This window comes from Moschus berezovskii, chromosome 1 (genome assembly GCF_049115385.1).
Source record: "Moschus berezovskii isolate FMDL1 chromosome 1, NW_MosBer_1.0, whole genome shotgun sequence".
NCBI classification, from domain to species: domain Eukaryota; kingdom Metazoa; phylum Chordata; class Mammalia; order Artiodactyla; family Moschidae; genus Moschus; species Moschus berezovskii.
The window spans coordinates 119,746,879-119,773,198 of record NC_142460.1 but is presented as its reverse complement, the minus strand read 5'-3'; the positions used below and the strand labels follow the sequence as shown (position 1 = coordinate 119,773,198).

Sequence of the window (26,320 nt, the reverse complement as noted above, 5' to 3'; positions counted from 1 at the left end):
GATCTCTTTGATATCTTCAGGACATTCCATCCAAATGCAGAAGAATACACCTTCTTCTTAAGTGTACATGGAACATTTTCCAGGATAGATCAAAATCTTGGGTCACAAGTCAAACCTCAGTAAATTGAAGAAAATTGAAATCATATCAAGCATCTTCTCCAACCACAATGCTGAGACTAGATATCAATTACAAGAAAAAAAAAAACTGTAAGAAACACAAACACATGGAGATTAAATACTTTTCTAAATAGCCAACAGGTTACTGAAGAAATCAAAAGGGAAATCAAAATATTTCTAGAAACAAATGACAATGAAAACATGACAACTCAGAACCTATGGGATGCAGCAAAAGCAGTTCTAAGAGGGAAGTGTATAGCAATACAACCCTACCTCAAGAAACAAGAAAAACATCAAACAGACAACCTAACTTCACACCTTAAACAACTGAAAAAGAAGAACAAAAGACCCCAAAATTAGTGGAAGGAAAGAAATCATAAAGATCTGAGCAGAAATAAAACGAAATGAAAGAAGCAATAGTAAAGATGAATAAAACTAAAAGCTGGTTCTTTGAGAAGATAAACAAAATTTACAAACCTTTAGTCAGACTCATCAAGAAAAAAAGAGAGAAGAATCAGATCAACAAAATTAGAAATGAAAAAGTAGAGATTACAACAGACAATGCAGAAATACAAAGAATTGTAAGAGACTATTATGAACAACTATGTGGCAATAAAATTGATAACCTGGGAGAAATGGACAGATTCTTAGAAAAATTGAACCTTCCAAGACTAAACCAGGAAGAAATAGAAATTATGAACAACCCAATTACAAGCATGAAATTGAAGCTGTGATCAAAAATCTCCCAAAAAACAAAAGCCCAGGACCAGATGGCTTCACAGGAGAATTCTATCAAACATTTAGAGAAGAGCTAATGCCTATCCTTCTAAAACTCTTTCAAAAAAATTGCAGAGGAAGGATCACTTCCAAACTCATTCTATGAGGCCACCATCACCCTGATACCAAAACCAAAGACAACACAAAGAAAGAAAACTGCAGGCCAACATCACTGACGAACATAGATGCAAAAATCCTCAACAATATTTTAGCAAACAGAATTCAGCAACACATCAAAAAGCTCATACACCATGATCAGGTTGGATTTATTCCAGGAATGCAAGGATTCTTTAATATATGCAAATCAATCAATATGATACACCATATTAACAAATTGAAAGATAAAAACCATATGACAACTCAATGCTGCTGCTGCTAAGTCGCTTCAGTCGTGTCCAACTCTCTGCGACCCCATAGACAGCAGCCCACCAGGCTCCCCCATCCCTGGGATTCTCCAGGCAAGAACACTGGAGTGGGTTGCCATTTCCTTCTCCAATGTGTGAAAGTGAAAAGTGAAAGTGAAGTTGCTCAGTGGTGTCTGACTCTTAGCGACACTATGGACTGCAGCCTACCAGACTCCTCCGTCCATGGGATTCTCCAGGCAAGAGTACTGGAGTGGGGTGCCATTGCCTTCTCCAATGACAACTCAACAAATGTAGAAAAAGCCTTTGACAAAATTCAGCACCATTTATGACTCTTCCAAAAATGGGCATAGAAGAAACCTTCCTTAACATAGTAAAGGTCATATAAAATAAGTGAAAGTGAGTGAAGTCGCTTAGTCGTGTCCGACCCTTAGCGACCCCACGGACTGCCATTGCCTTTTATAGGCATATAAAATAAGTCTACAGCAAACATTATTCTCAATGGTGAAAAACTGAAAGCATTCCCCCTAAGATCAGGAACAAGACAAGGGTGTCCACTTTCACTATTATTATTCAACATAGTTTTGGAAGTCCTAGTTACAACGATCAGGGAAGAAAAAGAAATAAAAGGAATCCAGATGGGAAAAGAAGAAGTAAAGCTCTTACTGTTTGCAGATGACATGATACTCTAAATAGAAAACCCTAAAGATAGTATCTGGAGAAGGCAATGGCAAGCCACTCCAGTACTCTTGCTTAGAAAATCCCATGGATGGAGGAGCCTGGTAGGCTGCAGTCCGTGGGGTCGCTATGGGTCGGACACGACTGAGTGACTTCACTTTCACTTTTCACTTTCACACATTGGAGAAGGAAATGGCAACCCACTCCAGTGTTCTTGCCTGGAGAATCCCAGGGATGGGGTAGCCTGGTGGGCTTCCGTCTATGGGGTAACACAGAGTCGGACACGACTGAAGTGACTTAGCAGCAGCAGCAGCGAAGATAGTATCAGTAAATTATTAGATAGAGCTAATCTGTGAATTTAGCAAAGTCTCAGGATACAAAATCAATACACAGAAATCACTTGCATTCCTATATACTAACAATGAAAATCAGAAAGAGAAATTAAGGAATCAATCCCATTCACCATTGCAACAAAAAGAATTAAATATCTAGGAATAAATCTACCTAAGGAGACAAAAGAACTGTACACAGAAAACTATAAGATACTAATGGAAGAAATCAAAGATTTACATAAACAGATGGAGAGATATTCCATGTTCCTGGGTAGGAAGAATCAATATTGTGAAAATGAGTATACTACCAAATGCAATCTACAGATTCAACGTGCTCCCTATGAAATTACCAATTGCATTTGTCACAGAACTAGAACAAAAACTTTAACAATTCATATGGAAACAGAAAAGACCCCAAATAGCCAAAGCAGTCTTGAGAAAGAAGAATGGAGCTGGGAGACTCAACCTTCCTGACTTCAGGTTATACTACAAAACTACAGTCATCAAGACAGTATGGTACTAGCACAAAAATAGAAATATAGACCAATAGAACAAGATAGAAAGCCCAGGAATAAACCCATACACCTATGGGTACCTTATTTTTGACAACGAAGGCAAGAATATACAATGGGGCAAAGACAACCTCTTCAATAAATGGTGCTGGGAAAAGTGGACAGCTACATGTAAAAGAATGAAATTAGAACACTTCCTCACACCATACACAAAGATAAACTCAAAATGGATTTAAAGACCTAAATGTAAGACCAGAAACAATAAAACTCTTAACAGGAATACACAAGCAGGACACTTGATGACATAAATCAAAACAAGATCCTCTATGACCCACCTCCTAGAGTAACAAAAATAAAAACAAAAGTAAACAAATGGGACCTGATTAAACTTAAAAGCTTTTGCACAGCAAAGGAAACTATAAGCAAAGTGAAAAGACAACCCTTAGAATAGCAAATGAAACAACTGGCAAAGGATTAATCTCCAAAACATACAAGCAGCTCATACAACTCAATGCCAGGAAAGCAACCCAATCAAAAAATGGGGGAAAAAAATCAAACATTTCTCCAAAGAAGATATACAGATGACTAACAAAACAAGCACATGAAAAGATGCTCAATATTGCTCATTATTAGAGAAATGCAAATCAAAACTACAATGAGATATCACCTCAGAATGGCCCTCATCAAAAAGTCTACAAACAATAAATGCTAGAGAGGGTGTGGAGAAAAGGGAACACTCTTGCACTATTGGTGGGAACGTAAATTGGTACAGCCACTATGGAAGACAGTATGGAGATTCCTTAAAAAACTAGGAATAAAACCACCATATGACCCAGCAATTCCACTCGTAGGCATATACCTTGAGGAAACCAAAATTGAAAAAGACACATGTATCCCATTGTTCATTGCAGCACTATTTATAATAGCTAGAACATGGAAGCAACTTAGATGTCCATCAACAGATGAATGGATAAAGAAATTGTGGTACATATCAGTTCAGTTCAGTCGCTCAGTCGTGTCCGACTCTCCGCGACCCCATGAATCACAGCACGCCAGGCCTCCCTGTCCATCAACAATTCCCGGAGTACACTCAAACTCATGTCCACAGAGTCGGTGATGCCATCCAGCCATCTCATTCTCCGTCGTCCCCTTCTCCTCCCGCCCCCAACCTTTCCCAGCATCAGAGTCTTTTCCAGTGAGTCAACTCGTCGCATGAGGTGGCCAAAGTATTGCAGTTTCAGCTTTAGCATCAGTCCCTCCAATGAACATCCAGGATTGATCTCCTTTAGAATGGACTGGTTGGATCTCCTTGCAGTATAAGGGACTCTCAAGAGTCTTCTCCAACACCACAGTTCAAAAGCATCGATTCTTCGGCGATCAGCCTTCTTCACAGTCCAACTATCACATCCATACATGACCACGGGAAAAACCATAGCCTTGACTAGACGGACCTTGGTTGGCAAAGTAATGTCTCTGCTTTTTAATATACTATCAAGGTTGGTACATATACACAATGCATTATTAATCAGCATAAAAAGGAATCCATTTGAGTCAGTTCTGATGAGGTGGATGAACCTAGAACCTATTATACACAGTGAAGTGAGTTCATAAAGAGAAATATAAATATTGTATTTTAAGACATATATATGGAATCTGGAAGAATGGTACTGAAAAACTTATTTACAGGGTAGCAAAGGAGAAACAGACATAGAGAATTAAAAAAGAAAAAAAAACCTCATCAGAGCTGAATCATTTTGCTGTACACCTGAAACTAGCACAACATTGTAAATCAATTATATCTCAATAAAATTTAAATATATAGGTCACGACTGAGCGACTGAACTGAACTGAACACACACACATGAACATGCATGAAATTATCAAAATACCAACTACATCAGTCCGACACTTTGCACCTAAGCCAAGCCACCAGCATCTCTGGACCACTACCATAGGCTCCTGACAGGTCACCTTGCTTATGTTGTTGCTCCTCTGTAATCTACTCTCCACACAGCAGTCTGAGTAAGCTTTTGCAATTATTAATGTACATCAGATCACGTCACTGTCCTGCTCAAATCATTCAGTGCCCATCCCACTCAGAAGAGGGCCCTGAGTGTTCTCTTGCTCACTTTGCTGCAGCCACACTGGCCTCCTTGCTTTTCCTCCTCACGCTTGTTACTTCCCCAGCTGGGAAAGCCTTTTACACAGATCTCACCTCCTCACTTATCTGGGACTCAGCTTAAGTATCTCCTCAGAGCTCACGCCCTACCACCTTACCCAACATGGCCTTCTCCCTTCTCATCACTTTCTTTCCCTTGTCCCGCTTTACTTTTCTCATGACACTTCAATGCTCTTGATATTATGGGTTTTTGTTGTTTTGTTTTTGCCACACCACATGGCATGTGGGATCTTAATTCCCTGATCAGGGATGGAACCTGGGCCCCCTACAGTGCAAGCATGAAGTCTTAACCACCGGACTTGCAGGGAAGTTCCCAGACATTATGTTATGTACATATTTGTTTATTTTTTATTTACTACTCCCATTAACTGTGAGGTTTTAAACTACACATTTTGTTTACTGCTCGACTCCTAGTTCTTTAAACATTGCATGCGAGCTCAGTTGCTTCAGTTGTGACCAACTCTTTCCTATGCCATGGACTGTAGCCCACCAGGCTCCTCTGTCCATGGGATTCTCCAGGCAAGAACACTGGAGTGGGTTGCCATGCCCTCCTCCAGGGGATCTTCCTGACCCAGGGATCGAACCCGCATCTCCTGCATCTCCCGCATTGCAGGTGGATTGTTTACCACTGAGCCACCAGGGAGCCCCTTTCAACATTAAGATCTTGACAATTATGCATTGATTGAATGAAGTTACTTAACCTCTCTAATCCCCAGTTTCCTAATCTGAAAAATGGGGACAATATTTACCACAGTTATTATAGAAGTTAAAAACAGATGAAATAATGTATTTAAACAGTAGAGCATAATAAATGCTTACTAAGCATAACTGTTTTTCTCACTGTTTAAAAATTTTGCCACTAATTATTTTGCTGTATATTGTTATGCTTAAAATGAAATAATCCACTTATTATATTTCCAAAAGTCATCTAGTTTTAATGAGACTGTCCTTACTTTTAAAAGTTAGTTAGCATTATACATTTTTTAATGTGCACGTGCTGTATTTTAAAATATTTAGGGAATTCCCTGGAGATCCAGTAGTTAGGACAGTGCTTTCACTGCCGCAGCCTGGGTTCAATCCCTAGTCTGGGGACTGAGATCCCACAAGTCTCACAGCATAGTCAAAAAAAAAATTTAGTGTCTGCATCTGAGAATAGATTTTGGCCTGTGTGTTCTTAATGCGTTGAAATAAACAGTGTCATATCAGTTTCATATTGAATCTTAATTATAATGTTCTATTTGTGGCAGATAAGCCTCTCATCGGAGAAGGCAATGGCAAGCCACTCCAGTACTATTGCCTAGAAAATCCCATGGATGGAGGAGCCTGGTAGGCTGCAGTCCCGTGGGGTCGCTAAGGGTCGGACACGACTGAGCGACTTCACTTTCACTTTTTGCTTTCACACATGGGAGAAGGAAATGGCAACCCACTCCAGTGTTCTTGCCTGGAGAATCCCAGGGACGGGGTAGCCTGGTGGGCTTCCATCTATGGGGTCACACAGAGTCGGACACGACTGAAGTGACTTAGCAGCAGCAGCAGCAAGCCTCTCATAATTACATAAAATGCCAGAAACAACAGGAGGCAAAACAAGATACATTATAGGGAACTAGCAAAGCTAGGGATTAGGGATAAAAACTTGGGGAAGAAGTTATGTGACAGAAGCATGTAATGATATAGAATTTAATTTTAATATTTATCAAATCGTGAATACAAAATTTCCAAAAATCTAAATAGTGCAGAAATATATATTAAATAGAAAGTGAAAATCCACTGAAATCCACTCTTTCCAAAAATAATCATTATTTACGGCCTGTTTTATATTCTTCTTAATTTTCTCTGTCCTGACATGCATTAGTGTATATCTCTTATCAAAAATGGTATTGGATTACATATACTCTTCTGCACTTAGCGGTATATCCTGCCATGTCAGTGTACATGACTTCTTCCAGTTCCTTGAAGATGCCAAACTTTGCTTAGCTCACGACCTTCCATACAATCCTGGAATGTTCTTTCCCATACTTTGCAAAGCTAGTTCCTTGTTTCCCTTTAATCCTCTGCATAAACGTCATTTCCTTGGATAGATTTTTCCAGATCAATTTTCCACTACACAATATTTATTTCCCTTGGAGCAGGTACCACCGTTTGTAATTGTATGTCCGTTTACTTTTTTTTTGGCCTACTTTTTTTCTTTAAATTGAGTCTTACAATGACAGGGAACAAACCTGTTTTGTTCATTACTGTATATTCAGTGCCTTCACAATGCCAGGCATGTAGTGAGCTCTCAATAAATATATTGAAATAAACACATAAGTAACACACTGAAAAAAAGTGTATTTGTTCTTTCATTTCCTATCCATGATGGATAGAGCATTGTTTTCTCTTTTTCTTCAGTTCTTTATTTATTTTTAGTTAAGAAACAATACCGTACAGTTGGCCTTTGAACATCATGAGCTTGAACTGTGCAGGTCCACTTATACATGGATTCTTTTTTTCAATAAATGCATATTACAGTTCTTGCATGGTATACAGTTGGTTAAATCTGTGGATGTGGGTGCAGAAGCCAACTGTAAAGTTATACACAGATTTTCAATAGCCCAAGAGTTAGTGCCCCTAGCTCCCTACATTTTTCAATTGTACTTGTCTGGATTCCCACCTGGGATTTGTTTTAATCAGATATGGTAAGGTGACAGACACAAGGACAATTGCTTTTAAAAGAAGAGTTTATTATTTACAGTTTTCAAGAGAAGGTGGCATGCCACACCATGCAGGGTCACATGGGCAAGCACCAGTGTCAGTCTGGAGGCAGAAAGAGTGAAAGAGAAAGCATAGCCCAGAGACTTTATTTTGGTTTCTGCAGTAACAAATGGATGAGACAGTGTATGAAACTCTGAGTAAACTTGGGATTGGATAGTTAAAATAGTTTTGCCAGGCTCTGCTCTATAGGGATGGTCTCTAATTTTCCAGTGCCTAGCCCGGAGGTGATTTGGAGCAAAGGAAATATTGGCTTCATATATGAGAAATAAAGGAGGATTTGGGGGATATGGGTTTTGGATTGGATGGTTTCCAGAGGAAAGGCACATTCACAGGGGAAGTTGTTTGCTAGCTCCAGGATAATTTCTAGAGATCAAAGCCCTGGGAGGGAAATCCTCCCCTTCATCAGTAAGGCCACCAAGATAGCAAAGCATCATAAAATATAGAAAATAAAAACCATGATTAATTCATTTCTAACCTAATTTGGATATATGACTGTTAATTTCCCAATTAAAATTTCCAGATGAAAGATATAAACCACATCTGTGTGTGAATTTTTGTAAAGTTTAATGCAGGAAGATGGGCAGAGCCTGAAATTTGGAGTTAAGAAGCTGAGTTTATGCACTGACCCTTCCCATTTCCAGTTGGATGCTCTAAGTCAATTCATTTAACCTCCCTGAACACCAAGTTCATCATCCCTAAAGCAGAGATGACAGTAATATTTACCAGATGAGTTTATTGTGAGAAATAGATTAATCTAATGTGATTATGTTTGTCAAAGTGTTTTACAACTGCAAGGCACCATATAATGTTTAAGTTTCACTCTTACTGCAGTATACTGTAGGGACTTTTTTCAGAATAAGAATTCAGGTTTTTTTGTTGCTGTTGTAGAAATGTTCAAAGTTGCGATTAGAGGGGGAACACTAAAAAGTCATTCAGGAAAAGAATAAAAATTCACTGTTTAGTTATTGCACAGAATAAAATTTTGGATTTAAAAGATACTTTCCATTGATGTACTTCAAACAGCTTTGAAATGTTTATTTACTTTCATGATATTTTGAAGTCAGTTAGGTTAAATTTGTTGTCGTTTACTCTCTGAAAGGGAAATAAACACTGCTGCTGCTGCTGCTAAGTCACTTCAGTCGTATCCGACTCTGTGCAACTCCATACATGGCAGCCCACCAGGCTCCGCTGTCCCTGGGATTCTTCAGGCAAGAACACTGGAGTGGGTTGCCATTTTCTCCTCCAATGCATGAAAGTGAAAAGTGAAAGTGAAGTCTCTCAGTCATGTCCGACTCTTAGCGACCCCATGGACTGCAGCCTACCAGGCTCCTCCGTCCATGGGATTTTCCAGGCAAGAGTACTGGACTGGGGTCCCATTGCCTTCTGCGGAAATAAACACAGAGCAAGTTATATAACAGCTTTCAATTTTGCCATGGATTTCTTAGAGTGGTGTGGCACTGCTCCCTACAATAAACAAGCATCTTATTTTCCTGGAATCAGCTAAGGTTTGGTGCTGGTGGTGGTTTAGTCGCTAAGTCATGTCTGATTCTTTGCCACCCCATGAACTGTAGCCTGCCAGGCTCTGCTGTCCATGGGATTATCCAGGCAGGAATACTGAAGTGGGTTGCCATTTCCTTCTCCAGGGGAACTTCCCAACCCAGGGATGGAACCCCGGTCTCCCTCATTGGCAGGCGGATTCTTTACTTATGGAGCCACCAGGGAAGCATTGAGCAACTTCACTTTCACTTTAGGGCTTCCTTGGTGGCTCAGAGGATAAAGCGTCTTCCTGCAATATGGGAGACTTGGGTTCGATCCCTGGATCAGGAAGATTCCCTGGAGAAGGAAATGGCTAACCCATTCCGGTACTCTTGACTGGATTATCCCACAAAGGGAGAAGCCTGGTAGGCTACAGTCCATTGGTCTGCAAAGTGTCGGACATGACTGAGCAACTTCATTTTTATCAAAATACTTGCTGAATCAAGCAATTAAAAGAGAAAGTCATTGAATAATCACTAGAAAATCATTTCTGGCAAATAGACCATATCAAGTGCCTCTAAGATATAGACATTGGTTTTACTTAATGAAATTAAAAATCTGTGTCCTTTCCTGAGGTCCCAGAGGTACCATTTTTGTCTCCTCTGGGCCATTCTTCCCTCTGCTTGCATCTTGTCTTCACATTCCTTTTCTCCCTAAAATTTCAGGTGATTTAAGACTAAATCCCAGGACTAAATCCAAAGCACCTTTCTTGACTTGCATAATCTTTATTTTCGGACTCTGAAACACCTTCCTCTGCTTCCAACTGCCTTTATATTTAAGCCTCATTAAATTTTCTGACAGTCAGACCCAAGCTAGGCCTTTTCACTGTCCTACCATGACACTCAACATTAATCCACCTAAAAAAGAAATAAGGGGAGGTTGAAGAAAGAAAGAGAAGGCTTCACTTGTGTTTTGGGGGATTTTTTGTTTGGTTTGGTTGGTTGGGGTTTTTTTGTTTTTTGTTTTGTTTTGCCACAATGTGTGGCTTCTGGGATTTTAGCTCCCAAGCCAGGAATTGAACCTGGGTCCTCCACAATAAGAGTGTTGATTCCTAACCACTGGACCACTAGGGAATTCCCTACACTTATTAAATATAGTTGTTGCTTGGTATCCATGGGGGATAGGTTCCAGCACCCTCTTGAATACCAAAACCTGTGGATTTTCACCTCTCTTCTATAAAATGGTGTAATCTTTCCATATAACCTATGTGCATCCTTCTGTATACTTTAAATCATGTCTAGATTACTTATCAGAGAAAGCAATGGCAACCCACTCCAGTACTCTTGCCTGGAAAATCCCATGGACAGAGGAGCCTGGTAGACTGCAGTCCATGGGGTCGCAAAGAGTCCGATACAACTGAGCAACTTCACTTTCACTTTTCACTTTCATGCATTGGAGAAGGAAATGACAACCCACTCCAGTGTTCTTGCCTGGAGGATCCCAGGGACAGGGGAGCCTGGTGGGCTGCCGTCTAAGGGGTCGCACAGAGTCGGATACGACTGAAGCGACTTAGCAGCAGCAGCAGCAGCAGATTACTTATAATACCTAACGCAATGTAAATGTTATGTAAATAGTTGTAAAGACAGTGTAAATGCTATGAAATAGCTGCCAGAGCACAGCAGATTCAAGTTTTGCTTTTTGAAATTTTATATATACGTATATAGTTGGTTGAATCTGTGGATTCAGAATCTGAAGATATGGAGGACCAACTTCCCTACTGAGTGCTTACATACAGCAAGCACTGTATATATGGGTTTGCTATACATACCTAATTTGTACCACAAACCCATGAAGCAGGTATTATACTCCATTTTGCTGATGAGGATACACATTTCAGTGGGATTAAGTGCCTGTCTAAGGTCATGCTGCTAGTGAGTGGCAGGATTAGCTTTGGAACTGAAGTCCATCTGTGAGATACTTACTCTGGCCTCTTCCGTGCTGACCCTCTCCACCCACTATTGTCATCAGCATTCTTCAGATTCTGCTCGACCTTTTCTTCCTTTGGGCTTCGCAGCCTCCCCAAGACTCTCATAGTAGTCTATTTATAATCCTCTAATTATACTTGTGTGTGCTGTGCTCAGTCGCTTCAGTTGTGTCCAACTCTTTGCAGCACCATGGACTGCAGCCTGCCAAGTTCCTCTGTCCATGGGATTTTCCTGGTAAGAATACTGGAGTGGGTTGCCATGCCTTCCTCCAGGGCATCTTCCTGACCCAGGGATCAAATCCGTGTCTCTTGCAATGCAGGTGGATTCTTTATCTGCTGAGCCACTGGGAAAGTCCCTCTAATAATACTTAGCGGGTATTTGCTTTTAATTAAGATATAATTTACATAAAATTCATCTGTTTAAAGCATATAACAAAATGTATGTTCACAACGTCATGTAATCATCACTACTCTTTAATTCCAGGACATTTTCATCACCCCAGAAGAAACTCCAAGACCATTAAGCAATCATTCCCCATTCCCCATTTCCTTCAACTTCTGGCAATTAATCTGCTTTCTGCTGTATAGATTGGTCTATTCTGGACATTTAACATAAATGGAATCATACAATATATCGCCTTTTGTGCCTGGCCTCTTTTTGCTTAGCTTAATGTTTTCAAGGTTTGTCCACATTGTCAGGTGTTTCAGTACTTCATTCCTTTTTATTGTTGTTGTTTAATTGTAAATTATGTCGGACTCTTTTGCAACTGTTTCAGGGATGTACCACATTTTATTTATCCATTCTTCAACTAGAATGGACATTTGGTCTGATTTCACGATTTAGTTACTATGAATAATGCTTATATGAACATTTGTGAACTAGTTTTTGTGTCGACATATGTTTTCATGGTTATAACCAAGTTCTCTTGGTTATATAACTAGCAAAGAAATTGCTGGATCTTATGGTAACTTTCAGAGAAGGCAATGGCAAGCCACACCAGTACTCTTGCCTAGAAAATTCCATGGATGGAGGAGCCTGGTAGGCCGCAGTCCGTGGGGTCGCTAAGGGTCGGACACGACTGAGCGACTTCACTTTCACTTTTCACTTTCACACATTGGAGAAGGAAATGGCAACCCACTCCAGTGTTCTCGCCTGGAGAATCCCAGGGAAGGGGGAGCCTGGTGGGCTTCCTTCTATGGGGTCACACAGAGTCGGACACGACTGAGGTGACTTAGCAGCAGTAGCAGCATGGTAACTTTATGTTTAACATCTTGAGAAAATGTCAAACTGTTTTCCAAAGTAGTTGCACTTCTTTGCATTCCCACCAGCAACGTATGAGGGTGCCAATTTCTGCACATTCTCTCTAACACTTGTTATCATCTGTCTTTTGATTACCATCAATCTAGTAAGTATGAAGTGATTGAGTTGCATTTCCCTAATGACTAATAATAAATATTTTTCATGGTTTTATGGCCATTTTTATGTCTTCTTTGCGGAAATGTCTATTTAAATTCTTTGCTCACAAAGAGAAACTGAGTTGTCTTTTTTATTTATAAGAGTTACTTATATATCTGAATGTGTATGTGGTCGTATTCGACTCTTTGCAACGTGATGGACCACCAGGCTCCTCTGTTTATGGAATTTTCCAGGCAAGAATACTGGAGCGGGTTGTCATTTCCTACTCCAGGAGATCTTCCCCTGCCAGGGGTCAAAGCTATGTCTCTTGAGTCTCTTGCATTAGCAGGCAAATTCTTTACCACTGCACCACCTTATCAGACATCTGATTTGCAAATATCTCCCATTCTGTGAGAAGACTTCACTTTCTGGATGTATCCTTAGAAATACCAACGTTTTTAATTTTGATGAAGTTCAATTTACCTTTTCTTTTGCTCGTTGTAGTTTTGGTGACAATTTAAGAATCCATTTCCTAATCTAAGTTCACAAAGGTTTACTACTGTGTTTCTTTCTAAGAATTTTATAATTTTAGTTCTTATACCTAAATCTTTGATCTATTTTGAGCTAAGTTTTCTAAATGGTTTAGAAAACAAGTCCAACTTCATTCTTTCATGTACGGATAGTCAATTTTTTCAGCATCATCTGTTAAAACAAATTAACTCCAACACCCTGCCCCCCAAAACTATTATTTTACCACTGAGTTGTGGGGAACTCTTTTCTCACAAAGAGAAACCGAGTTGTCTTTTTTAGTTGTAAGAGTTACTTATATATCTGAATGTGTGTGTGGTCGTATCCCACTCTTTGCAATGTGATGGACCAGCAGGCTCCTCTGTTCATGGAATTTTCCAGGCAAGAATCCTGGAGCGGGTTGTCATGTGTGGAGTTTTGTTTGTTTTTTTGGTTTACACTTTCTAAATTTTTATTTTGAAATAAAATAGATTCACAGGAGTCAAAGAGATGACAGAGAATATGTATTTTTAAGTAAATATTGACACATATTTGTTAAGATGAGCTCCTTGAAGGCAAGATTTTTTGCATTCCTACCTGCATGTCTCAGAGGGGACCATGACATAGTAAACTCTCAACAAACATGTTCAGTGAATGAAAAGCTGATTTGAGAATCCTATTGTCAACTTCCAAATACTATGTCCCACAGATTTTGTTAGGTGCTGGGAAAGTTTTATATCAATTCATGATGTCACAGTCTAGTAAGCTTTTCAGGGGTCCCAGAAAGTTTCCAAGGAGTCCCAGAATCTTACAGTCCTAGACTGGAATGGGAATCGGAGATCATGAAGTGAAGTGAAAGTCACTCAGTCGTGTCAACTCTTTGTGACCCCATGGACTTTATAGTATAAATTCTATATAGAGATCATGAACCCTCTCATTTTCCATTTTCCAGGAAACGCAGAGCTTAAAAGACTAAAAGTCCTGTGGCCTATCTCATGTTAATTTGCCAGAGGATCCCAGGTCTCTTTGAAATTACATTATGACTTTACAACTGAACAAAGGATTTTTTTCAGTTAGTCCTCGATAAAGCATTTTTTCAGTTAGGCCTTGATAAAGTCCTCTTCCAATGAAAGACAACTACTTCTTTTTCATACCACTCTTATCTTCTCAGATAACTGCTATCAGAGATTAAAAAAAAATTTTTTTCCACCCTAGCTGGGCATAATCACTCCTTTCTCTGAATTCTATAGCTATTATTTGCTTTTCCACAAATTAGCAGTTTGTTTTGTACTGCCCTGTTGCTTTGGATTTTTATGTAATCTTGAATTGTTATTTGTCACAGGTTTATGTATGAACTTCCTAAGGAGAGTACCCTAGCTAGAGCCAGGGGCAAAATTTGCATTTACATTTACTATATGACATTTAGAGCTTTGTACCTAGTGGACATGCAACAGATGTTTCCTGCTATTATTTGTGTTTTTATATAATTCATTTTTTAAAATAAGAAGCTTTTAGGTTTAAAGTTTCATTCTGTTTTTTCCCTAGAGGCTCAGGGTGAGAGGCTCAAAATGATAAGTACCTTCTCTCCTTTGGACAATTGCTAGTGACCCTCTACTTGTTTTTATAAAGGAATGGAGATACCAGAGAACTAATAATTAGTACACATACATGTTTCAGGGCTTCCCTGGTGGCTCAGACAGTAAAGAATCTGTCTGCAACAAAGGAGACCTGGGTTCAGTCCCTGGGTCTGGAAGATCCCATGGAGAAAGGAATGTTGCCAATATTCTTGCCTGGAGAATTCTGTGGACAGATGAGCCTGGCAGGCTACAGTCCATGGGATCACAAAGAGTTGGACATGCCTGAGTGACTAGCTTTCACTTTCAACATACATATTTAACTATTTCTTAATATTACTATTGAAAGTTTTAAAATCCTGTTAAAAGGATAAAGAAGATTTGTGGAATTCTCCTGAGAACCCAGTAAATTAAGCTATCCCTCAAGGGAACTTTGAGTTATAGTTTTTAAATCACTGAGTCAGAAAGTAGAGAAAGAGGGACTTCCCTGGGGCTCCAGTGGTTAAGACTTCCACTGCAGGGGGCATGGGCTTCAGTCCTTGGTGGGGGGACTAAGATCCGGTGCCTCATGTGGCATGGCCAAAAATAAAAAGAGGAAGAAAAAAGAAAAAAGAGAGTATAGAAAGAGATCCTGTTTCTCTTATCTCAAGCTTGCTTACCAGTTACTAGGTGGAAGAAGAAGGTGGAATAAACTAGCCTCATGTTGAACAGTGTTGCAGAACATAACCATCTCACCTGGAATTGTTTAACAATAGAAAAGAAATATAAAAGGTAAAATAGAAAAGGTGGCTGAACAGAAGAGTTCGTGTGTCTTGATAGGATATTCAGTACATGGTCTTGCACCTACTGGAATACAGTGAGCCTGTTAATGGATTATGATAAGAATAGATTATGTGTAGATTATAGTGATTCTCTAATAACAATGAATCCAGACAGCATTTTAGCATGTGATTAGATCATGAAAAACAAAGAGAAAAGAAATCAAAACTAAGAATTTTATGAAGTTAATTTTCTTTTCCTCATCCGCCAGAAACCAGTTCTTGTTTCAAATTCATGTTATGCTAAAGAATGGGAAACATTGGAACAATGATACAAATTATTGCCATTTCAGTACTTTGGACTTCATTTGTAAAATGAGGCTTAGAGTTTTTGCTCTTCAAGCTGCCCTCAGGGAGACCAGCAGCATCAGACATTTTAAATCAGAATCTGCATTTTAACAAACCCCCATGGCCTAATTTTTATGTTTATCAGAGTTTGAGAAGCCAAAGTAACTCCCAGCTAGTTAATTCTACCATCCCATGATTCTTGTTGGAAGATTCCATGTTGGTAAAAGGAGACTCACTTTCTTAGGAGTTCTGTTTGACTTGAGTAAACAGATGGCTCAGCAGGTTGAACTAACTTTTCAGGTCATAGCTTTAACAAGGCAAAGCTGAAACAAAGACTTGCTCTGCTTGTTTGGTGTCGTCAGCTTCCTTCCTCTGACACTAAGGTTAACCTTAGTATCTAAGTGGACATAAACCAACAGAAAATTATTTCGATATAATTTAATATTTGTGGAATACCAACAATTTTCTCAGTGCCAAAAAGAACTTAGAAGGTAAGATTCCTGCTCTTGAGGCACCTAGGCAAGATGGTCACTTTGCTTCAAAAGTCTGTTATCTTATTTTCTTGGGTTCAAAAATCACTGTGGATGGTGATTGCAGCCACAAAATTAAAAGATGCTTGCTCCTTGGAAGAAAAGCTATGACAAACCTAGACAGCATATTAAAAAGCAGAGATATCACTTTGCAAACAAAGGTCTATCTTGTCAAAGCTATGTTTTTTCCAGTAGTCATGTACAGATGTGAGAGTTGGACCATAAAAAAGGCTGAGTGCTGAAGAACTGATGCTTTCATACTGTGATGCTGGAGAAGACTCTAGAGAATCCCTTGGACAGCAAGGAGATAAAACCAGTCAATCCTAAAGGAAATCAACTCTGAATATTCACTGAAAGGACTGATGCTGAAGCTGAAGCTCCAATACTTTGTCCACCTGATGTGAAGAGCCAGGTCGCTGGAAAAGATCTTGATGCTGGGAAAGATTGAGAGCAGGAGACGAGGCTGACAGAGGATGAGATGGTTTGCTGGCATCACTGACTCAATGGACATGAGGCTGAGCAAACTGCAGGAGATAGTGAAGGACAGAGAAGCCTGGAGTGCTGCAGTCCATGGGGTCACAAAGAGTCAGACATGACTGAGTGACTGAAGAATAACATGGGTTGATTTATAATTTGTATTACTGGATGGAAAGCCATACCAATTCAGTAAAATACCTCATGCCTAAATCTCAGAGTGATAAGCACAGTGTGACGGTAAGCTAACAGGCAGCTTTATCTCTGAAGTGCTGTTCTCTTTGACATTGTTTATGTGGTTAAGCAGCCCAAAATCATTACAGGCTATGAGCTCTGCTTTTCCCCTTGATTTCTCTGTGGCCCAGAATAGGATGTGGTTTAATTCAAGGTCAGCAGAAATTTGATATGAAAAGATTTGAGTCCAGTGGGAAATAGGTGGAGGTGGTAGAGAAAATGAGTTAGTCCTCCGTGAGAGGGGAGAGGGGTTGGCAACCTTGTAGGGGAGAGGAATTTACTCCAGAGACTGTGAGACAGAACTTGGTTATTGAAGGAAGCCAGTGCTGGGGTGCTGAGCTGCTGGAGTGGAAAGAACTTATTAGATAAATTTACATTTTCAATTGGAAATGCCATCCTCAAAAACAGGTTTGCCTTTTCAAATTGGAGGGTAGCTTACATTTAATGGTTGATCATTGTTCCGTTCGTTCCGTTCCATCGCTCAGTCGTGTCCGATTCTTTGCGACCCCGTGGACTGTAGCCTACCAGGCTTCTCTGTCCATGGGATTCTCCAGGCAAGAATACTGGAGTGGGTTACCGTTTCCTTCTCCAGGGGATCTTCCCGACCCAGGGATCGAACCCGGGTCTCCCATATTGGAGGCAGACGCTTTAACCTCTGAGCCACCAGGGAAGCCCTGATTATTGTTAGGTACAGCATACTTGGTATGCCAACACCATTAAACTGATAGTTCTAAAAGAAGGCTGTATGTTTTTGTTGTTGTTAAAGTTTTTTTTTTTCCAGTATTTATTTATTTGACTGCCCCCAGTCTTAGTCACAGCATGTGGGATCTAGTTCCCTGACCAGGGATTGAACCTGGATCCCCTGTATCGGAAGCACAGAGTTCTAGCCACTGGACGACCAGGGAAGTCCCAGAAGTTTGTATTTTTTTTTTTTTTTTGATGGAGGCTTTTTCAACCTGTCATTTACTAGTCAACTTTGTTCTGTTTAGTCAAGCCAGTCAGAAATGGATTCTTCTGGTTCCTGAAGAAGACAAGGTAGCGCTCAAGAGCTGTTACAATCATTCTTTGTTATTTACTGGTGCAGAGTTTCCCATTTTGCCTTGTTCTTCTCTTCATTGGTATATGTCCTGATATCCTATCTGGATTGTAACTTTCATAAAAAGAAGGAGAGAGCATAGTGCCTGCACCAGTAAACCCCTTAGGAGTTAATTATGCTGAGATTTCTCAGACCTCTTTGGCTATTCAGTAACTTTCCTTAAGTACATGTTTGGTTTTACTCATTTATTTTGCTGATTCCTCTGCTTCATGGGACTCTCCATTGATAGTTCATTAAAACAAAGCCATTTTATTTCAGGCAAAACAAATTAAGGCTCAAACTGTTACATGTCATTATCTGTGGTGTGGGAGTGAGACTGGGGAAGGGCCGTGGAAATAAGTATATGTGGCTGGAGTAAAGGGAATACCCAGATAAAGCGGGCGATGTCAGTGGGGCAGTGAGAGAGTATAAGAGAAAGAAGGGGGAAGGGGAGTCATGGGGGTGTTGTCTGCTATCCATGCTAACTCAGTAAAGTTAATTAACAGAATACAAACTAAACTCTCTCACTAACTTCAGCTGTCAGGACTCCAATCAGGAGTTTGGGTCATGACTTCTGCCCTTCAAGGTTAAGTAAAACAATTAATGTAATACTATTAGAACAGGAAATTAAAACACGCTTACTCCTTGGAAGGAAAGTTATGACCAACCTAGACAGCATATTAAATAGCAGAGACATTACTTTGCCAACCAAGGTCCGTCTAGTCAAGGCTATGGTTTTTCCCGTGGTCATGTATGGATGTGAGAGTTGGACTGTGAAGAAAGCTGAGCACGGAATAACTGATGCTTTTGAACTGTGGTGCTGGAGAAGACTCTTGAGAGTCCCTTGGACTGCAAGGAGATCCAACCAGTCCATTCTAAAGGAGATCAGTCCTGGGTGTTCATTGGAAGGACTGATGCTAAAGTTGAAACTCCAATACTTTGGCCACCTCATGCGATGCGTTGACTCACTGGAAAAGAGTCTGATGCTGGGAGGGATTGCGGGCAGGAGGAGAAGGGGACGACAGAGAATGAGATGGCTGGATGGCCAATGGACATGAGTTTGAGTGAACTCTGGGAGTTGGTGATGGACAGGGAGGCCTGGCGTGCTGTGATTCATGGGGTCGCAAAGAGTCGGACACAACTGAGCAACTGAACTGAATTGCTTAGGACACAGTTACATAGGACCCGTGTCTGTCATTTATTCCTTCAGCAGGTTATTTCTGTTATTTCTGGACATATGGACAAGCATTCTGATAATGACAGAATGAGAGAATGTTGGACAAAAATATTTTAAATCCCTTAAGCTGATGGATTTGAGCATTAATTTTTTTTCAATTAAAGTAATTTTAGTAAGCCAAAAGTAGGTTTCATTCAGTGCATTCAGCCCAATATTTATCTCCACAGGTCATAAAGTCTGTCCAAATGGTCAGGACTTGCAGTTTAAACACTTTTCTCTCCTTTTAGTGACATTATCACATACTTAGTAAAACCACTAAAGAATGGTAAGTTAAGGGAGGCAGGTTTTCAAAACTGCAGGTGTTAATAAGCACCATTTTAAGTATTGGGTTGGCCAAAAAGTTTATTCCGAACAAACTTTTTGGCCAACTCAATACAACAGAAAGAGAAAGGACTGTCAGAGGCTTTTTCTGAATGTCTACCATTGACTTTTCATTTTGCATCGTATGATTCCCAGTTGAGAAACAGAAATCAAAGATCCAGCAGCAGGATTTATCACCTGACATAAAGAACATGGCAAACGAATTTTCATATTTGATTTTGGCTTCAGAGCACACTGGTGGGGCTGCTTACGATTGAATAGGAGTCTGCTCTGTGTGTCTGCACCTCTACTGCTGCCTTGCAAATAGGTTCTTCAGTACCATCTTTCTAGATTCCACATGCATGCATTAATATACAATATTTGTTTCTCTTTATGACTTACTTCAATCTGCATAGAATAATAGAATAGAATAGAGAATATTGTAATATGGAAACATACACATTACCATATTTAAAATAGATATCCAGTGGGAATTTGCTGTGTGGCACAGGGAGTTCAACCCAGTGCTCTGTGACAACCTAGAGGGGTGGGATGGGGTAGGAGGTGGGAGGGGGTTCAGGAGGGAGGGGACATACGTATGCCTGTGTTTGATTCATGGCTATATGGCAGAGGCCAACACAGTATTGTAAAACAAGTATTCTCTAATTTTAAAAAAAGATTGAATATAAAGGTCTACCTATTCTGATTAGACATTTTCTTGCTAACTCAATCTGTAGAAAGGAAGCCAAATTTCCCTAAAGATATAATTAATGTGATGCTGCTACTGCTAAGTCACTTCAGTCGTGTCTGACTCTGTGTGACCCCACAGATGGAAGCCCACCCGGCACCCCCATCCCTGGGATTCTCCAGGCAAGAACACTGGAGTGGGTTGCCATTTCCTTCTCCAACGTGTGAAAGTGAAAAGTGAAAGTGAAGTCACTCAGTCGTGTCCGACCCATAGCGACCCCACGGACTGCAGCCTACCAGGCTCCTCCATCCATGGGATTTTCTAGGCAATAGTACTGGAGTGGCTTGCCATTGCCTTCTCCATAATGTGATGCTAGGTTTCTTTTAAATCCTTTTTCTGAGTCCCGTTTTCTTTTAACTAAAGAGATAGTGTCTCATATTCTGTTACTAAAAATGACATAATCTCTACACCCTGATCATCCTATATATTTAACTATGTGTGCTTTATCTAATTTTAATTACATCAAATTGACTTTAAAAGTTAATGTCAGAGCACTTCCAGAATGGACACACGAGTAGCTCCCTTATATTCTCCCCAATGAAATAACCCTAACTGGTAGAAATTATAAATAAAAAAAACAACCATTGGATCAGACAGTCAAACAATTTTATGCCCCAAGGCATTGTCAAAAACACTGGAGCAATCAGTTGCCAATTAGCGGAGGCTAACATCTGGGAGCTAAACCCCAGCCAAAAGCTTGATAGGGAGTTGAGGAGAAGAGACAGTCAAAGAGAATCAGACTAAAATCACTGTCATCCCCCAGGGCAGGGACCAGGAGTCGGGGTGACAGTGTGCATGCCAAAGCTACACCCTCTGGGGAGAGACACTAGAGGCTGCACAGTCTGTTTCACTGGCGGAAACAGACTCTAGTGACCTGATCTGGTCAACTCAAAAACAAACAAGTGAACAACCACAGCCAGCCAAGGAGCCAGTTTGGATCAGTCTTCAGAGTTGCTACAGTGGAAATGTACGGTTTGCAACAACAGCAGGAAGAACACGAGACATACAAAGAAACAGGCAAAGGGACCCATACACAATGAAACTGTCTTTGAAAGGACATGTATATAAGACACAGCAGACAAAGACTTCAAAGCAGCAGTTATAAATACATTTTATTATCATGTAGTTTTGTGCTTTATTCTATTAATGTGAGATGTTACACTAATTTTTGGATGTAAGTCAATCTTGCAACACCCTTCATAATAAAAATAGGCAAAAACTAGGAATAGAGTGGAACTTCCTTAACCTGATACAGGGCATCTACAAAAAAGTCCAGAGCAATAATCACATCTAATGGTGAAAGACTGGAAACTATCCACAGAAGACTGAGAATAAGACAAGAATGTTCACATACTTCTCTTTATTCGACATAATACAATACCTTCTAGCTAATGCAATCAGACAAGAAAAATAAAAGATATACAGATTGGAAAGGGAGATGTAAGTCAAGTTGTATTCTAAAATGGCATAATCTTGAACAAAGGAAATTCTAAGGAATTCATTAAAATCCTATTAGAACGAATGAATGAATGCAGCAATCCAACCCAGGATTCAGATATATACCAAATCGATTGTATTTCTATACACTAGCAATGAATAATACAAATAGTATTAGGATGGGAATGTAAGTTGGCAAAGCTACTATGAACAGCCGATGTTAATGTTTTAATGATGTTAAAAAATGCTGATGTAGGCTTCCCTGGTGGTTGGTCTAGTGGTTAAGAATCTGCCTACCAATGCAGAGCACACGGTTCAATCCCTGGGCCAGGAAGATCCCACATGCAGCGGGAGCAACTAAGAGCCAGAGCCACTGCTCTGCAGCAAGAGAAGCCGCAGCAGTGAAAAGCCATCACACCGCAACGAGGAGTAGCCCCCGGTTGCTGCAACTAGAGAGAGCCCCCATGCAGCAACAAAGACCCAGTGCAGCCATAAATAAATAAATAATGATGCATGGCGAGTTGGATGGCTTGACTGATTGGCTAAATATTGATTGTGCACCTGTTCCATGCAAGGGCAATATACAAGGACCAAGATATGGGGGCAGCAGAAGGAAGAAAAGTCAAGTCTTCCATCATAGCTTCTGAGTTTCTTCATTACATTTATTATTACATTTGTTGCATATATTATACTACATTCTTTCCATAGAAGACGCTATACTGAGCCCTTAATCAAATTCTTTCCCAAAAAGGTACTGTATAATTGAGATGATTTATGCGGTTGGAAGGAGAATTCAGCAGAGAAGAAAGTCTAGACTGTGACGAATCCCAATCATTTCCAATGTCCTCAGATGCCCAAGGTGGATTCAGGATTTGCACGCCAAAGTCTCCTGGGGCACGAGCGGGAGACAGACAGCGAGAAGGCGGGGCTCTCTACTTGTAAGGAACTTCAAGTCCCAGAATTCCACGGGGACTCCAAATCCCAGAAACCCGCACTCCAAATCTTCTGCGAGTCCCCAGTCGGCTGACCGCGGACGCGACCAAGTTAGGAAACTGGGGTGAGATGCCGCAGCACTTGTCTCCAACCATGTTCGTAGGGAGGGCTTTTTACAGAAGTATAGCTATTTGAATCTTCACGTTCTCTCAGTTACAGCTCCCACAAAAGGCCCCCTGCCGGGGAATCTGATATGATGTTCAGCACCCCCCGCAATCCTCCCTCCCCTTTGCCTTGCTCCCGTAAGAATGGTTCAGCCGGACATTGAGGCTTCTTGGTTTGGATCAATGGTTGCACCCGCCCTCCCTCGGAATGTGGGCCTTTGGAGCGAGCGAGGTGGGAGGGACGGAGGCGGGAGGCGTGCAGGGCCCGGGCTGCAGTAGAAGCAGAGTGGACCGCCGGCGGTGGGAGGAGCCGTGCGGTTCCGGCTGCCCAGGCGAGGCGACGCTTGGGTCCGCGCCGCGGGCGGGGACGACAGGTAGGCGAAAGGGCAGCCGTGGCTCCGCCAGAGGCTCGAGCTGCGGAGTCCCCTGCGGCGCCCGGCGCGCCCCCCGCACCCTCGGCCTCCGGCGAGGCGGGGGAGTAAGGAGATGCCGACCCAGAGGGACAGCAGTACCATGTCTCACCCGATCGCAGGCGGCGGCATTGGGGACCATTCTCACCAGGTCCGGGTGAAAGCCTACTACCGCGGGTGAGTGTCCTGCGGTGGGGGTGGCAGGGCTGGGTAAAGACCCGCTCGGCTTGGCCTGGAGGAGGGGCGAATGTGGGGCTGGAGATGTGGGAGGGATGGTTTGGGCGGGCTAGTCGGGGGGACTCGGGATGGATGACCGAGTGGTCGGAGAGGAACCCTGGGCACTTGATGGGGACACCCCCATCCAGTGGTGGTGCAGGACGCCCTGGAACCGCACGGCCGAGAATCTGAGTAGGGTCCAGGGGAGGAGCCTTGCAGTAAGTAGGTCCCCCTGGTGGGTTTGAGAGACTCGCCTACTAAGATTTACAAAGAGCTTTACGTCTTTTAAGTCTGGTTGTATTGGGGGTTGAGAGTTGATTCTGAGTGATGCCTTAGTTAACTAAGTTTACTATTAGGTCTTAAAGACGGGATTGCTTCCGTTTGCTGACCCTTTTGATTACCAGCAGGCCTATAGCCTCTGGTTTTCTAAGTCAGATTTGTCTTGATGGTATAGAAGAGTTCCCGACATGTATCAGGAATATGATCAGGCTGCCAGTATGTTAGACGGAGGGGTTATATGTGAGTAAAGTTGATGTGTTTTCAGGGATATGCGTTAGGTACTAGGTCTCGCCTAGGTTAGGCTATGTGTGTGTAAGTTAAAATTCGTGAACTCTCCTTTGTCAGTGTTGCTTTAAGTCTTGTCCAATAGGGTGAGATACTGCAAGAAGAGGGTGAGAGTAAGCAGTTTTAAAATCTGTGATCTTTACTCATATTATCACCTAAGTTACAACTACTGTGGTTACCAAAAATAACCCAGTCCTGAAATCACAGCATTAATCATATTCCGTAATCAGTAATCCCAAGTGTCCCCCTTCGCTTGAATGCAGTTGCGGTGTGAAATTTTTCTGGGATAATTACATTTGGGAACGTTAGAAAGGTGAACTGTCAGTGTGAGCATAAAGGTTTGAAACCGAGGGCTGACAGAAAGCCCAGGTTCTGCGGCCTGTCTTAGCTGCTTGTCCAAGCAGAAGTAAATTGCTGTTAAAAAAAAACTCAAGCACTAGGAGGTTTGAAACTGCAGTGCATACTTTTACATTCCTGAGAGGATCAGTGAAGATAGCAAACTTTCAAAATGCCTTCCTTGTTTTGATTTCAAAGAAAATATAAGCTCCTATGTGTCTTATTGATTTGATAAAAGGATTTATTATTTTGTTTGCTGCAATGAAGCCTCGGACTCTGTTTATTAGCTTCACTGTATTCAGGAGTAGTTAAAGGAGTTATTTTGGACAGTAACAGTGGTTTTGCTTAAATTGATCAAGGAAGTAAAAATGCTTTGTTTCCTTTACCTTATCTTTAATTTGACAAATGAGATATTTCACTTTAAATCTGCTCTCTTTTATAAAGTTGACTGCCTGTGAGTTGTTAGGTACAGAGAATGAAATATAGTACATTTTCTTTTTTTATAGTGTCTGATTATTGACAGTTTTAAAAAGCTAGATTTATACACACACACACAGTAGGAACGGGCAAATTGTTCAAAAATATAAAATGAAAGTGTTCCCCATCCAGTCCTCCCAACCTCAAGAGTTAACTACTATTGATAGTTCATTTCTTGTTCTTCTGGAGATTGCCTTTATTTCTTACTTTAAAGTTTTATACTTCCGTTTTGTGATTTATCAACTTTAGATGGTATCTAGTGATTCCTTCCTCTGAAAGATGAGAAACTGGGTGCACTCTGCACTTTGCCTCCTTGCTCCCCTATGCCTCTCAATTTTTTATTGTTAAACTATTATTTTTAGTTCACCGGTTTACTTTTATGACTCTTGACTTTAAATTTAGGTAGTTTTCAATGATTCCAACTATGAAACATGAAAATAGTGCTTCTTCCTTTTTTCTCTTGTTTTTATTAGTTTGACAATTGCAAATAAGCCTCGTGCTTAATTGCTCAATTGTGTTGGACTCTTTGCGACCCTGTGGGTAGTAGCCCACCAGACTCCTCTGTCCATGGAATTTTCCAGGCAAGAATATTGTTTGCCATTTCCCTCTTCAGGGAATCTTTCTTACCCAGGGATCGAACCAGTGACTCCTGCCTTGACAGGCCCAAATAAGCCTCACAAGTATATAAATTAAAAATCGTTGTAAGCTTCTCCTTTGCAAAGAAATCTAAGTCTGCTATACTTTAGAATGTAGGACTGCTCTAATTTGTTTTTAAAGGAGGATAAGGACTTATAACCCTATTAATGCTTGACTAAAATGTCTCCGAGACACCCAGTATAACATTTTTTTTTGCTTATTTTTAAAAACCTATGAATTTTGATTAGTAGTGAATCAACCTCTTACGTTTAGTGCCTTTATTCAATGAAAGCTTTCTAATAGTGCCTTCATTTCAAGCCTCATTTGAAGACAACATCAGCACTCCAAATTGTTCCAATTTCTGACCTCTGAAATTAGATCTGTTAAGATTATATGTTTATTAACAATAGCCCAAACTGATGGTTATGATATTGCGTAGTCAGCTGCTCATTACTACAGATGAAACTGAAATGAGTCACCAATGAGGATAGTTAAATAAACAGCTTGGCTATCTAGAACACCTGCCTGATTTTTAAATAGAAAATTCTTCCCTTACTATCAAGAAATGTGAGGACAATCTGCATTTGAAAAAGTTTATTTTCTTTCACATCGTCAGAACGGCTGTTTTGGGAGAGTTTTTCCCTTGTCCCCTTCTAACAATATTTCCTTCCAGTGAATATTGAAATCTTGGAATAGCCAGAATTTTTCAGTGAATGAATTGCTGCCCCTTTCAACGATGTTTAGTGTTCTCATGTTGTTAAATTTGTTCTTAGTGCAACTGTGCTGTCTCCCTAGATA

General features: G+C 40.7%; 1 protein-coding gene and 1 non-coding gene across 3 annotated transcripts in view; one reads left to right on the top strand and one right to left on the bottom strand.

The window, feature by feature from the left end:
• The window catches only part of PRKCI (protein kinase C iota), a 106,023-nt gene that overhangs the window by 15,378 nt on the left and 64,325 nt on the right, over positions 1–26,320 (top strand). The window contains exon 1 of one of the 2 annotated variants that reach the window (XM_088839218.1): positions 23,071–23,470. The exons of the other annotated variant lie outside the window; for it this stretch is intronic. Within the exon in view, the coding sequence (XP_088695344.1) occupies positions 23,370–23,470 (101 nt within the window). The 5' untranslated portion in view covers positions 23,071–23,369. Of the gene's footprint in view, positions 1–23,070; positions 23,471–26,320 lie in introns of those variants that run through there. 2 annotated transcript variants of the gene reach the window in all.
• TRNAK-CUU (transfer RNA lysine (anticodon CUU)) lies at positions 10,245–10,317 on the bottom strand. Its single transcript has one exon. It is a non-coding gene; the product is annotated as a tRNA-Lys (tRNA).